Source organism: Centruroides sculpturatus, unplaced genomic scaffold (genome assembly GCF_000671375.1).
Source record: "Centruroides sculpturatus isolate CEXI.00-Female unplaced genomic scaffold, Cexi_2.0 scaffold535, whole genome shotgun sequence".
Lineage (NCBI taxonomy): Eukaryota > Metazoa > Arthropoda > Arachnida > Scorpiones > Buthidae > Centruroides > Centruroides sculpturatus.
In genome coordinates, this window is record NW_019384785.1 from 282,792 (window position 1) to 298,069 (window position 15,278).

Consider the following 15,278-nt stretch of genomic DNA (forward strand, 5'->3'; position numbering starts at 1 on the left):
AAAATAAGAGTATATCCCTAATAGTCGTAATAAAAGTAGCTTTCATATAAATGAAGTCGATTGATTTAAATTTTACTTTTAGTTTAAGCATTTTGAGCAAAAATATACGTGGCATATGTATAGTCAGTGGAAGATTTTTCATTGGGTTCACTAGGTCGGGCCTAGAGGCGCAAGAGTTTGAAAGGGCGCACAAATTCAAAATAATAATAACAATAAAATAATGAACAAATAATTTTATATAGAAATAATTCATAAAGAAATTAGCGCAAACTAAAAGCTTAAGTAAGACAAAATAAGATATATCAGTTGAGTAATATTAAAATATGAATATATTTTGCATGAAAAGAGTAGTATTTATATCGAATTTTTAATATCAATGCCCTTTGCCCTATCGATATTTAAAAATTTGTAAAAATACAATTGCAGAATTAAAATGATAAAATGGTGCAAATGTGGCACTATTAATTTGGGAGGTGACTGCATGTTGTGAGTCTATGGGCGCCATTTTTCTAAATCCGCTACTGTATAGCCTACATTACTTCTATTTGCAGGAATTAATTTAANATTTAAGAATTTTGAATATTTGTTATATCTCAATAATTCATTTATATCAAGTTTGTAAGAATTTTGTAAAAAACGTAACAATTTAAACATGTTTTTCATGAAATAATTGGATAAAGTTTTTAGTGTTTTACCATCAATACAAAAGTTAAAAAATAAATAAATGAAATTTTTATCTATCATTTTTAAATTGCAGTTTACATTAATAATTTATTGTAGTATAATATACATAGTAGAATTATTAAAAATGAAAGATTTATATAACAAAATGACGAAAATTGAAAACAAATGTGTAATTGATGTTAAAATTTTTGTTTCATCCACAAGAATAGTAATTTGAAAAAGTAATAAAAAATTTTAAAAAATAACGTGATATAAAAATGTAAATAAATTAAATTTCTTTGAATTATTGCGTTGTCGTATGCTATTAAGAATTCAAAATTAGATTCCCTAATTAAATGCGAAAGTTAAAATAAGAGTATATCCCTAATAGTCGTAATAAAAGTAGCTTTCATATAAATGAAGTCGATTGATTTAAATTTTACTTTTAGTTTAAGCATTTTGAGCAAAAATATACGTGGCATATGTATAGTCAGTGGAAGATTTTTCATTGGGTTCACTAGGTCGGGCCTAGAGGCGCAAGAGTTTGAAAGGGCGCACAAATTCAAAATAATAATAACAATAAAATAATGAACAAATAATTTTATATAGAAATAATTCATAAAGAAATTAGCGCAAACTAAAAGCTTAAGTAAGACAAAATAAGATATATCAGTTGAGTAATATTAAAATATGAATATATTTTGCATGAAAAGAGTAGTATTTATATCGAATTTTTAATATCAATGCCCTTTGCCCTATCGATATTTAAAAATTTGTAAAAATACAATTGCAGAATTAAAATGATAAAATGGTGCAAATGTGGCACTATTAATTTGGGAGGTGACTGCATGTTGTGAGTCTATGGGCGCCATTTTTCTAAATCCGCTACTGTATAGCCTACATTACTTCTATTTGCAGGAATTAATTTAATACAAAAGTTGTTTTCATGTATACACATTCTACGCGATATGTCTGTACGTGCTGTCTGAAGATTTTTAGTGAAGCCAACAGAATAAATTTTTCATATAGAATTTCGAAATTTATATGAAAAACACGTTTTAAATTCCCTTTTTTATCTTCGTAGATTTTGATAATGGGATATCGATTGTATTACAAATTTTATTTTAAGATCGAAATATATTTTTATTTTATTTTTAACCAAAATGCGTTAAAGATTTTTTTTGTAATAGTTCATTTTTAATAGATATTTTAATAATATTTATCATCTTACAATAAATTTCAATCGAATAAATCTATAATAGAATTTGATATTAATTCAAAATTGATATAATATTATGCATTTGAAACAACTCTGCAATTACTAATATAATCCCAACGTAATACTGTATTAATCAATTAATATAAGCAGGAGACCTGTACAGTTTACTATATAATGCTGTGTTAAATACTATTCTCAATTGTAATTAGTTTGTCTCGAGCCAAGAATAAACTCTACGTTATATAAAAACATAAAAGTAAATATTATAAAATATCGTACATTAAAGATCCGTAATTATATAGATTATTTATAGTAAAACAGTGATACAAAAGAAATAAATATTTGTAATAAAGGAGATATAATATAGAAGTAAGCAGAGATAAAATGAAAACAATAGTGATAAAGGAAAACTCAAAGAGAAAGATTAATCTGCAGAGAAATTTATTGGAAATTCTATAAAAAATTAAAATATTTGGCAATTGAAATTATGCGAGAAAAATAACAAAAGAAATCAATAAAGAAATATAACAAGTAGGAAAATTTCAATATAATATGAGAAATTCGTTAAGTAAAAACAATAATAAAAATTACATATTTTAAGCAGGATATATTTTGTATATGACAACAATATTAATTAATAATAAAACAGAAAAAAGTAAAATTCAATCGGTAATAGTGAAATTTTTAAAAATGTGTAAAGATTAACAGATAAAGGAGACGATGAAAACATGTATAATAGGATGGAGCTTATTTTCACAATTTGTAAATGTGAACCTCCTACCCTCTATTTCCGTTCCAATATATATAGAAAACATTAGTGCCAAAAATCTACTCCATTGCTGAATATTTACTGGTAGCTCAATGTCACTGAAGTTTTATAGGTTCTAAATAGTAAGGATGAGCATGTGGCAATCACAAGCTTCAACCACATTTCAGTACAACAGTTTGTAAAACTGTAGTTGGTCATCTCAATAAATAAACCATTAAATTAATTAATCACACATTAGTTACATGACATTCCCACAGAAGTAATTTCTGTCATGATGCGTGATCTTTATTTTGCTGACATCATCAAGTTTTGTTGCAAATGTTTTTCCCTGTTTCTGGTTGAGGCTAACTCAGTGACTCATACTGCCTACATCAGCACCTATTGGCTATTTTGCTTGTATGGAAAGTTCAGGCACATCGTTGAAGGACTGCTGATATCATCAGATGCATAGACTATAATAATCCAGAAACTGCTCAAGCAAATCACATAATACATTTTTGTTCATTTCGGCAAAGTTATTAAATAATAAATATGGTGGCAGCAACAACTAGATCTAAAACTGAAGTGTACCTCTTTGGTTCAACAGTAACTGAATTAACTGGCAACAAGTTGCCATCCTTATGACAGGTTGTTGATTTGTTTTTACATCCCCATTTTCAACTGAAACAAACTATCAGACAGTCATCAGCTGTTACAGTCAAAAAGCCGGAAATATTTAACGAAATGGCAAGGATCTTAATGATGGATTCAGAAACTGCTTAACTAAACTAGAACGAACATTTGAAGAATGGCGTTTGCTAAAGAAAAACAAGGGGCGACAATATGTAACACAGCATACAAATGAGGCTGAATTTGTTTGTAAACTAGATGAACTTTTTGACATTTCTCATTTTAAAGCAGTCGAAATGATAAAATTCCAGAGGATCATGCGTTCTTGTTAGCTCAGCGTGAGAAAGGACCTAAAGGGTCAATGGTAGGTGTGGAGGCAAAATTAGCTGCAGAGGAGAAATGATCAGCACAAAGACAGAATAGATGCTTAACAGAAAACGTAGAATGGAAGACTTGAAGAGAAGTTCACGGTGAAGAAATAGCGGACCTAATATCCTCAAGCAGAAGCACAGATACTGAAGAAAAAGATGCAAGCTGTAAAAAAGATAGAGTAACTAGTAAGGCAGTTGGAGGCAGATTATCTAGACAGCAAGAAACACTCTCTGTCTCTACCAAAATAAACTGATAAAGTTACATCGAACGTAGTACTGAAAATTTCAAATTTTGTGAATTATAATATGTTTAAAAATTTTTTCGTTGCATTTTGGTTTGTAATCCATCAAGTTTTTGAATATTGAAGAGTCTACATGACTATTTAATTTGTCTTTAATTGTCCAAAAGTGAAACAAGTCTAGTTTAACAAAACAGATCTTGTATGTTTTCATTTGTCATAAATCGCTCTTTTTATAAACTTTGTGGTCATTGAGCTACCTCTAAATTTTAATATATCAAGTTTAAATTTCTTCTGTAGTAATTTGAGATCAGTTGGAATAGTTCTGGAGGATAGGACCACAAAAAAGTAAGCGATTTATTTTTCCCTATTTTAAGCACCACGGCACCACCCAAATGTATAACAAATGTATATATGTGTAAATACATATATATTGTTATACATGTTTTAATCATATGCTTTATATATATTTAAAAATAGAATACACGTCATATACATCAAAATGTATTTTGACCTCATGTACACAAATAAATGTTTAAAAAACTTTTAGAAGAAATCTGTTCAGTTGAAACTGTTGTCACAGAGATAACAGGCATTTCTTGATAACGAATTTAAAATTTATGAATTTGAAAAAGTTGTCAGTTTGTCATCTATATTTATAAAACATTCTTTCTTTAAACTATTTTAAAAACTAGTTTTTGTGTTTATAATGTTACTAAAAGAATAATAAATATTAATTAAAATTTATTTTACACCACGCACTAAAGCTATCGATAGCGTTTACTGCTGATACAATAATTTTATAATTGAAATTATGATTATGATTTCATAAAACATGTTTTTATTATTGTGAAATTATTACTTGATAACAATATTAGTTATTTAGTTTGATTTTTCAACTTTTTCAATAAAAATGAACTATTAAAGTATTTCTGAAATGAAAATTAAATAAATAATTGTTACTTTAGAATTACCTTAAACGTACAGTACATATATATACATACACCTTCATACAGCTTGTATATGTATGCGTGCATATATATATATATATATGTATATATATGTACTGTACGTTTAAGGTAATTCTAAAGTAACAATTATTTATTTAATTTTCATTTCAGAAATACTTTAATAGTTCATTTTTATTGAAAAAGTTGAAAAATCAAACTAAATAACTAATATTGTTATCAAGTAATAATTTCACAATAATAAAAACATGTTTTATGAAATCATAATCATAATTTCAATTATAAAATTATTGTATCAGCAGTAAACGCTATCGATAGCTTTAGTGCGTGGTGTAAAATAAATTTTAATTAATATTTATTATTCTTTTAGTAACATTATAAACACAAAAACTAGTTTTTAAAATAGTTTAAAGAAAGAATGTTTTATAAATATAGATGACAAACTGACAACTTTTTCAAATTCATAAATTTTAAATTCGTTATCAAGAAATGCCTGTTATCTCTGTGACAACAGTTTCAACTGAACAGATTTCTTCTAAAAGTTTTTTAAACATTTATTTGTGTACATGAGGTCAAAATACATTTTGATGTATATGACGTGTATTCTATTTTTAAATATATATAAAGCATATGATTAAAACATGTATAACAATATATATGTATTTACACATATATACATTTGTTATACATTTGGGTGGTGCCGTGGTGCTTAAAATAGGGAAAAATNTATATATATATATATATATATATGATTGTTTATAACTATGTATATATAATATACACACTCTAAATCTTTCGTTCTTTCAAGTAAACTTTTATTTTTGTCAGAACACTTGTAAAAATTCTTTTCTCATTATATAGTAAACTCCTAAGATATTTATTATATTAGGCATATGACTGTACATTATTAAAATAAAAGGTAACATTATTTTGGTATTAATTTACATAAAATGAATACAAAATAATGTCTTTAACTTATGTTTTCAATTATCTAACTGAAACTTCCTAAAATTTGAAATAAAGATCTTTTACTTAAAATTATAATACTACATATATCTTGAAGATATAAATGTATAATTATTAACGACAGTTTTAAAAATAATTTATTACAAGTAACTTGATAAATACTATCACGAAAGCCCAATCAAATAATTTATGAAAGAACAGATTCAATCATACATAAATGACACAATAAACATAAGAAACCGGCAAAAACATACAAATATCAAATAAATGTATAAAAATGTGAAATTCATACTTTTGCTTATAGACAGTACTATAAATGTAAAATGAATAAATAAACTTGCATAGTAACATATAGTGAAATATATACAATTTTTTATAAAAATTATTTCATCAATTAGAAAATGAATATTAAAATTTAATATAGTAATTTTAAAATTATATATACTTTTAAGGACTGTATAAAAAGTAATTTAAAATCTACTTAAAGGTTTTTAGATGTATTCCAATATGCAAAAATTGTAAGATTCTAACCTTTGTAAACTTAATTCGGCTAATGCAAAAATAGAAATATAAAAAAATTTGAAAATGCTTTTATAAATTATTTTCAATGATATTATAACTTTTTTCGATGAATTTTTGTACTTTAGAATTTGAAATGTTCTTATTTCAATTTGATGATGAAAAGAATGCCGATATCTAAATACGCGTACGTCACTAATGATAATGTACGAAAATATATTTTTGTCATAACAGTTATAATTACAATAGTAATAGAAACATCGAATTTATGAATTAATATACTATAAAGGAGTATATAAAGAAAAGCAGCGATAATTATTAATTAATAGCGTAAAATTTATAAACTCTCAAAAATACAGTTTATAAAATAGTTTCTTCTTATTGATTAATTTAATTATTTAATAAACTTTTAAAGTAGTTTGATAATTAAAAATTAAAAACATTTAATTGCAATTGTTTTTATAATTTTCATATTTTTTTATAACAAAATTGATATTTCTGTTGTAAAATATTACAGCTAGAGTGAAGTTTACATTGTTGTTACAATAGTGAAGGAGAGAATTATTCAAATCGAAAAATTTTTATATTTAGGCTATATAGAATCCTAAATATAAATTTTATTTAATTTTAAAAATTGTGCTTATTATGCATAAAGAAAAATTCTATATTTATAAATTACATTTTATCGGCTAAAGTCACTCAAAAAGTGATACAACTGATTTTTTTTTCTTACGTTTTCGTTTTTATAATAAAACATTTTTGAATCTTAAGTTTTTTATTCAAAATTTTTTGCTTATGTTTAAATCATATTAAAATGCAATTTTTTTATGTTTATTATTGTTATTTTTAATCAGAACGAATATATTGTTGAGTTACTCTTACATGCCTAGATATTGCATTATTATTTAAATTTTCTTGTAAGCAGTAATCTATATGTTTATAATAGAATATTTGTTGTCTGTATAAATTCCTTATTAACTCAGAAATCCTTTGACCGATCTGGACCAAATTTTTTATCTTACTCTCTAAGACCCAGCGAAAGATATTATGTTATCTTGGAAATCCCAGCCACTTTCCTTATTTCATCTCGTTAACGCTTTGTGATAATTTAAGTTTAGTGCATTATTTTATAAATAAGAATTGTTTAATAATTAATGAAAGCTCCAGTTCATTTTAAAATATTATATTGTGTTATAATTACTGCAATAAAAGATACAGAATTTGTTTAACAACTATTTCAGATAATTATTATAAACTTCTACACTTTTTGTCTAATTTTAACTACTTTTTTCATTTTAAATTTAATTCCTAGACCAAGTTTCCAAACTGATAAGTAGTTTGTGTAACGCACACAACTTTTTCTGTCCAAAGATTCCTTACTTGACCTTCTTAAAAGCAATGTAAATAGATTTTTTTAATAAATTTTTTTACGATCAAGGGTGCAATATCAAATTTTCCCGAGCATCGTCGGATATCTCGGATAGTAACAACTGAATGCTAGATATGATGTTGATCTGGCATTCAATTACAGATAATGATAATCAATAGAAAATTTTAGAACATGCTTTATTTATTTTATTAAAATTAATATCCTCGGATTTTTTGAAAACTATTTCTGCAGAATGCCAAATGTTCCATCTGAATCAATTTATTTTTTTTTTCAGTCATTTTCTTGTCTAATATTATACCGAACGACTAAGTTCATATATTAATAATTAAAAAAATGCAAATTCACTTAAACCGAAGTAATGGAATTTAAATATATATGCGGATAGAATTTTTTCTAATGCATTAATACTAAGTAATTCAATTTTAGTTCATAGTAAATAATTGAAAAAGAAATTAATACTTTTTAAGAAATGAATATTTGCGACATGAAAAGCAGTAGTAGGCCTATATGTAATTCCTTGTTTAAAAATAGATTCAAATAGAATTTTTAATGAATTTAATTCTAAAGATGTTTTTTGAGATGCAAAAGACCCTTAAAATTTTTAACTAAGTTAATATGAAAAATAAGCTTTTAAAGTTTATAAAAGATATCTGAAGAACTCTACATTAGAAAAGTCGAAATAAGAATAATATTTTTAGAATTTTTATGTAAATATAATTAAATTAATTTTCAGAATATACCATCGAACATCGAGTTGACTTTTGTTGAAATTATTTATTTAGAATTTGAATATGGATTTTAAAAATCAGGTTGTGTAAGTCATAATTTAATTGAAATTCTTTAAATACGAAAATTGAACAGTCATAATGACAACGAAATAATTAAATTAAATTCTTTTCTTAAAATATCTTATTGGACTGTAATTTTTAAATTGCGGACCAACAAATTCTCACTGTTGTCCGCCTGTTTGTCTGTCCGTTTGTTCGTCCATCCTTCCTTCTTTAATCTCGAGAACAGTGTTAGATAAATAAAAATCGAGGCCAACTATAGAAAACTTAGGGGCAGGAACAATTAAGTATGTACAAAATTCCAATCTCGACCGGAAATCACGTGATTTCAATAAAAATTTTCTCGAGAACGGAATTAAATAGATGGCCGGCATGACTCGATTGTTATCAGGAGAAGTATGATGTACAGGGTCAAGACACTACTAAAATTAAGACGAGATATGAAAAGCTTAGGGGACAGCGACCCCGATTAACTATAAACGAATTTACGGCCTGGACCGGAAGTCAGGTGATTTTTTAAAATTAAAATATTTTAATTTGCAGCATGGCAATTTTTTATTATCGTTAATAATTTTCCGTTTTGTTTTCCATTTTATTAGTTTATTAAAGTCTATTTAGTACTCTAAATAAAATATGTGTAATATATTATGATAATGTGTAGTTCAAGAAATATTCTCAAAAATTGTTTTCACATTTTTTATTTTCGTTTTATGGAACTATCAGGATACACAATATTTAAAGTTTCTCGGGAGAAAAATTGAATTTAAATTTATCTCTTGATTCATATGTCAAATATATTTCAAAATAAAAAGAACTTATATTTTATCTTTAAAGAATCAAATCTCACTTATAATATTTATTTTTCAACTTTAATTATTTTTTCCGTTCATTTAATACTTAGATATTAAAAAATTTCAATTTATATTTTGAAAACCGTTTTAAACTGAAAACATAGGAAGGAAATTATAATAATATTGACTCGTTAATCTTGAAAATTTTAGGTTTTCGTCTAGTACAATAGATTCGGCAAGTGACTTGACAACTGTTAAACATTCGTGAATCTATTGCATTTTATAAATTTCTTTTATTAAATGAACTTTTTTAGTATGTGGTAATCAGGGCCGTTATAACTGACTAGACTAAAACCTATGGGCCCAGCGAGGTAGTGACCTGTCAACTTTAAATATATATGTAATGTATATAGAATTCTTTAGATGTTCAAAATTGATATAGGGCTATGTACTGCAGTCTAGTGTTCACTAGACTGCAGTACTGTACGTAGGGCCAGACTGAAAACTGTAGTGAGATAAAAGATTGAAGTCCCGGAGGGGGCCCGAAATACCTGAAAGCCTAGAATCCGATAATGGGTTAGTTAATACGGCTATGATGGTAACGTTAAAGAATAAATCTATTTTTTCAAGAGTTTTAATTTTAAGTAAAAAATTAACCTGTTAGCTATTCGATAAATCGATAAATTTCGATTGAAATGCAATGAAAATCTTTATCCCAGTTTAAAGTGATTTACAATAATTTAAATTTTTATTCAGCGTCTTTGTTCTTTACAATTATTCTTTTTATTAATATGCATCCATACCGCCGTTTATATACACGTATTTTATATGTACTTTTATATATCTTTCCGCCATATATGTAGTTTATGTATCATACTATAGCTTTTTGTGTTTATCTTTTGTCTTATTGTAATTTTACTTGTTTATTTGGGCTTGTTGTGTAAATGGGGTGCAAATCAACTGTCTCAAAGCTTTTCCGAGAGTCATTGTAATAAATAAATAAACAAATAAACTTTACTTTAAAATTTTATTAAAATTTAATAGAGTTATCGTTATTATAACATGTTAATAAAGCGAGTATGTAACTGAATACAGTGCGTGAATGCAAGTATAAGATCGTGAGAGAGAGAACTTTTCATGAAACTGTACTTGTTTTAATAATTTCGCTGAAGTTTTAACTATAGAGAACTTTGTTCTAGTGTTAAACAATTATTATTCATTATAATCATAAATGATGAAGCTTGTTAATACAGTTACAGTATGTGTTAACAAGCTTCAACATTTATGATTATAATGAAGATATGTTTCTGATAAAATAAAATTACTTTTATATCAATATATATGTGAAGTTAGATAATTATATGAAATGCCACAGATATGATAAACAATATTTATAAAGTTTTATTATAAAAATATTAATTTTATTAATTATCAGCTATATTTAATTAAAGTAAGACGATGAATAGCACTATTATTTATTAGGTTTATCTTTAAAAAATTCGTCATTTAAAAAAAATAGAATCTTATCGTATTTCAACATAAGATTGTAAAAAATACTATCCATTGTTTGCGATAATAGGAGTGATTTCAATTAACTAGTTTTATCAGAAAAGCCTTCAATATTATCTGGTTTCATTAATCATTGATCAAGGATAAAGTCTGTTTATAAATATTTACTGTGTATTTATATTCTGTATTAAAATTTTAATACGAAGATTAAATAAGATCAAAAATTAAAATATACAAATTTTATCTAAATTTAGGTTACACTTTTCCATTATAATTAAATAAATATTCTATCAGAAAATTTAAGAATTTAATTAAATCTTAATAATAAGCTAATAATTTTTGTTCTTACGTAATTAAAATCGGAATTATAATTTTACTGTAAATTACTGTAACAATGATTAATGGTTTTTTAAAAGTTATCTTGGCTTAATTAGAGTTTAACAAGGCTAAAGTACTTACTGGAGTTTTGTTTCTGAGAAAAATACTTTCTAACAACATTTATGATGATAATTAACGGCACAGTCAATATCAAACCCATAACGAAACCTAGACAGTTGTGCAAAAACTAGATTTTAAGTAATAAGCAGATAAATAGCATGTATTAGATTATATCTTAAAAGTCACATGAGCGTTAATATATCGGGAATGTATTGTTTTGTATCTGAAGGTCTTCTAATCTTTCGAAGATATCAATTGAAAATGTTTGTCGTTTTAAATTATAATCATTGTTTTGTAACGGAAGACTGCGAACAATATTACTGTAAATTAAATCGTCATTCTGTGTCAAAGAAATTTATTCATTTCTTCTATTGTCTTCAAACTTTATGTCTTATTTTTTCGAATCATCCCAATTACCTGATAATATGTAATATTATTTCAGATAATTTAGTAATTGCTTTTTCTTTATCAAATTGTTTATTAAAATAATTATAACAATAATTTTAGTTTTAAAACAAATATTAGATTTTAAGTACAAGTAAAAATGATCCAAATTAAAAAAATAATAAATATTGTAAATGTATCAATATTAATTTCTTGATATTATAAATTACTTAGCAATTTAATACTATTAATATTAAGTATGTATACATCTCGTTTGGTAATATATATTAATAAATTAGTGTATGAATTTACTAATATGTCACGATGAATTATGTATTCTATATACTATATATATATAATACATATATAATTGTATTATATAAAATATTTAATAGCGAATATACGAAATAGTGTTATAAGTTAATTTAATCAAGTGTTTTCTAATATAAACTTGAACTTATATTTTTCAGTTACAATCCATCTTTGGGGTTTGTGATTTAGAATAGGCTTAAGTAGAGATTATAGCATCATCATTTAACTTTTAAATTTGCTTAAATTAGATACTTTCCTCCCACTAGAAAATCATTTTTTATCATTCATTTAATGTAAAATCGGAAAATTTTATTAAAACGTGTATCATATCAAGATTATAGATACAAAAACAATTCATTATTCCTTCTTAATATTTATCATATAAATTATATAGTGTATGCTTGAGAAGTTCTTATTACTTTTTCAAAGTAAAGTAAAAAAACTTTTAATATGCAGTTAATCATTTTTCGTTTCTATAATACTGTATTTTCAATAATTTTCTCATAGTCATCGCTGAATAATATAGCAATAGTTAATGTCGACATACGTTAGAATATCAATATTAGTAGCGTAAGCAGTAACGATTAATGGCAAAATGAAAATTGGTCTGCCAAACAATATTCTATGCAAGCCTCAAACGATCTAATAATATAACACAAATGTCCGATTTGAGATTTCCGACCAAGTTTATCGCAAGTGTCAAGCAGAAACCATGCGTTGTATTTTTGAACCATTTGTTCATAAAAACTTGTTATTATTTATTTATAAAACATTATGTTATGGTAAGCAAATTGTGAATAATGTTGCAATTGGAAAACAGTTGACTAGCAAATTTAAAATAATTGTAATTTTAATAATTAATATATTTTTATTATTGTATTCTAAATCAATAATTCTTTAATAAACGAAACTTTTAAAGGTTTCATAATTATAAATTTTAATGAAAAAAACACATGGTTAGGTTATCCTATATCACTTATAAAATTGTTAATTCCTTGCCATAAAGCTTTATATGTTACATTGTTTCTATAGTTAGATACGCTTGCAATAATCTATCATACTTGGAAAATTATCCATCATAATATGTTTCCAATAAGTTATTTCTCTTCAATTTTAAATTTTTTCCATAAAAATTTTGATGAACTTTCGAATTTTATTATCATTTTAAAGTTTTGTAGTTTCATAGACCGGTAAACCTGTATAATTGTGATTTTAGTATTTTTTTATCCCTATGTTATCAAATTTCTTTATAAATAAAATATTTAAAGATGTTTTTGAAATATTTTAGAACGTTATATAACGCATTATTATAAAATATTCAATAGCGAAGCTACAAATAGGCAAAAAAGTGTCTGTCTTTTATTATTGTCTGAATGATATAGACTTTTCTAGAATATTGTATTCTGGCATAGAACATTCATATATATACAGAATTTAAATCTTGATAACCACACTATTAATAAACGATGATTCACTTTAAATTAAAAAGAGAGATTCTCTTTAAAAGTATGTTAATAAAAATAAACAAAATTCCTGATTTTTCTCATCGTATATTTACTTAGTTTCGATTTAAAATTTTCTCATTTTAAATTTGTCTAAATAAATTACAAATTTATTAATCATCGTATATTTAATATAAAATCAAAAACAAACTTTTTAAAAAATTGTAGAAATTAAAATCTATTTTTTAATAACAAATTAACGAAGCAATTTCTATTCCTTTTTTTACAGCTTTCTGGATATATACAGTACAGTACAATAAGCATAATTGTATTTGTATTACCGGAATAAAATATGTATTCAAACGATAAACATTCACATTTTACAAAAATAATTTTTTTAAAAATTGTATTGATAACAGTTACTCTCGATAATATAATGTATTTACTCTTTGATATTTACCGTGAAGTTTGCAGAATGCTTGTATGAGAAATTGCTTTAAATAATGATACATATTTTTATTATTAATCGAGAATTTGATTTTATTAGTAATATTAAAATATTATTTTATACTTATATTATCATGCATGTTCTCTTTGATAATTTGATTATAACAAGTTCTTTGATTCTTCGAGTTTCTGAAAATGAACTATCAATTGATTTATGAGAAATGGCTGTGTAAACTTTGCTGTCTGCTTTTCTCAGCTCTTACATAATTAAAATTATATTGTTTATTCGATTTTATAAAAGCCAGAACTTTTTAAATTGATTAATTAAAAATTTCAATTAAACAAAATACTAACAACAATAATATAATGAAATACCACGAAAGTCTAGAAAATTGTGATTTATGGTTTATTCTTCATTTATATGTTCAACTAAATCAATCACGTCATTCGCTTTACAAAATTTCTGAAATTATTTTATTAATTTTCTAGCCAAATCTGTAATATAAATTAATATTATATTTAAATTTTACAAAATAAAATCATGTAATTCGATTTATTATTGGATTACTAAGTTTATTACTAATTTAGAAAAATAAGATATAAAATTAGATATAAGCTTATATTGAAATTGTCTATAAGATAATCGAAAAAAGTGTTTATTCAAAAGAAAAATTCATATACAGTACAGTGTCAGGTTATAAGATAAAATTCAACTTAAATCGAATTTTTATCCATTACTTTGAATCAATATATTATATTTCCTATAAAATCGAAATAGTTTAATAATTGCAATTTAATATTTAATGTTAGTCTCTATATTCCTGCTTATAAAATTAGTTTATCGCATAAATATATTTTTATAGAAAAATCAATATACATAACGTTGTTAATCGTAATATTACAAATAGTCGTTTGTGCTATTCGAAGTAATAAATCAAAGTTATTATGTTATAAATGATTATTTGAACTTTTACACTACATGATAAATAATTAAGAGATATGAAAAATAATTTTAATGTAAGTTTATAATTTATATCTATTTTATCAAAACTTGTGATATCTAATGTGAATTGTTTCTTAATCAATTATTTATAACGAACAGATTGAAAGTACTCTAACTTCTCCTACTTTTTACATTACTTTCTAATTTCTCCTGATGTTCATTTATACATATTTAAAATATAAAAATAATTTTAAAAATTATATTTTCTTGTATAACTATTCTTTTCATTTGTTCAGACTATGAATCCATAAAGATATAATTAGATAAAAGCAATGATAATTTATCATAGGTGAGAAGGAGTTTGTTTGCGTATCAATATTTTTTATATCTTTATTGTTTATTATCTTAAACTAAACAAGGCAAATAATTAATATCTATTGATCGTATTATCTATCTGTATATGTAGGTAAAAAACAAATAAATAAAAATACGTTACAAAGTTAAACTGCAT

At 24.4% G+C, this 15,278-nt stretch overlaps 2 protein-coding genes across 3 annotated transcripts in view; one reads left to right on the forward strand and one right to left on the reverse strand.

Annotated features, from left to right (window-relative positions):
- LOC111629246 (uncharacterized phosphotransferase YvkC-like) overlaps positions 1-11,362 on the reverse strand; it is a 52,577-nt gene extending 41,215 nt beyond the window's left edge. Inside the window, exon 1 of the mRNA XM_023373127.1 lies at positions 11,261-11,362. Within this exon, the coding sequence (XP_023228895.1) occupies positions 11,261-11,339 (79 nt within the window). The 5' untranslated portion in view covers positions 11,340-11,362. The remainder of the gene's footprint in view (positions 1-11,260) is intronic.
- LOC111629247 overlaps positions 1-15,278 on the forward strand; it is a 235,408-nt gene that overhangs the window by 7,189 nt on the left and 212,941 nt on the right. The gene's annotated exons all lie outside the window — the stretch shown is intronic.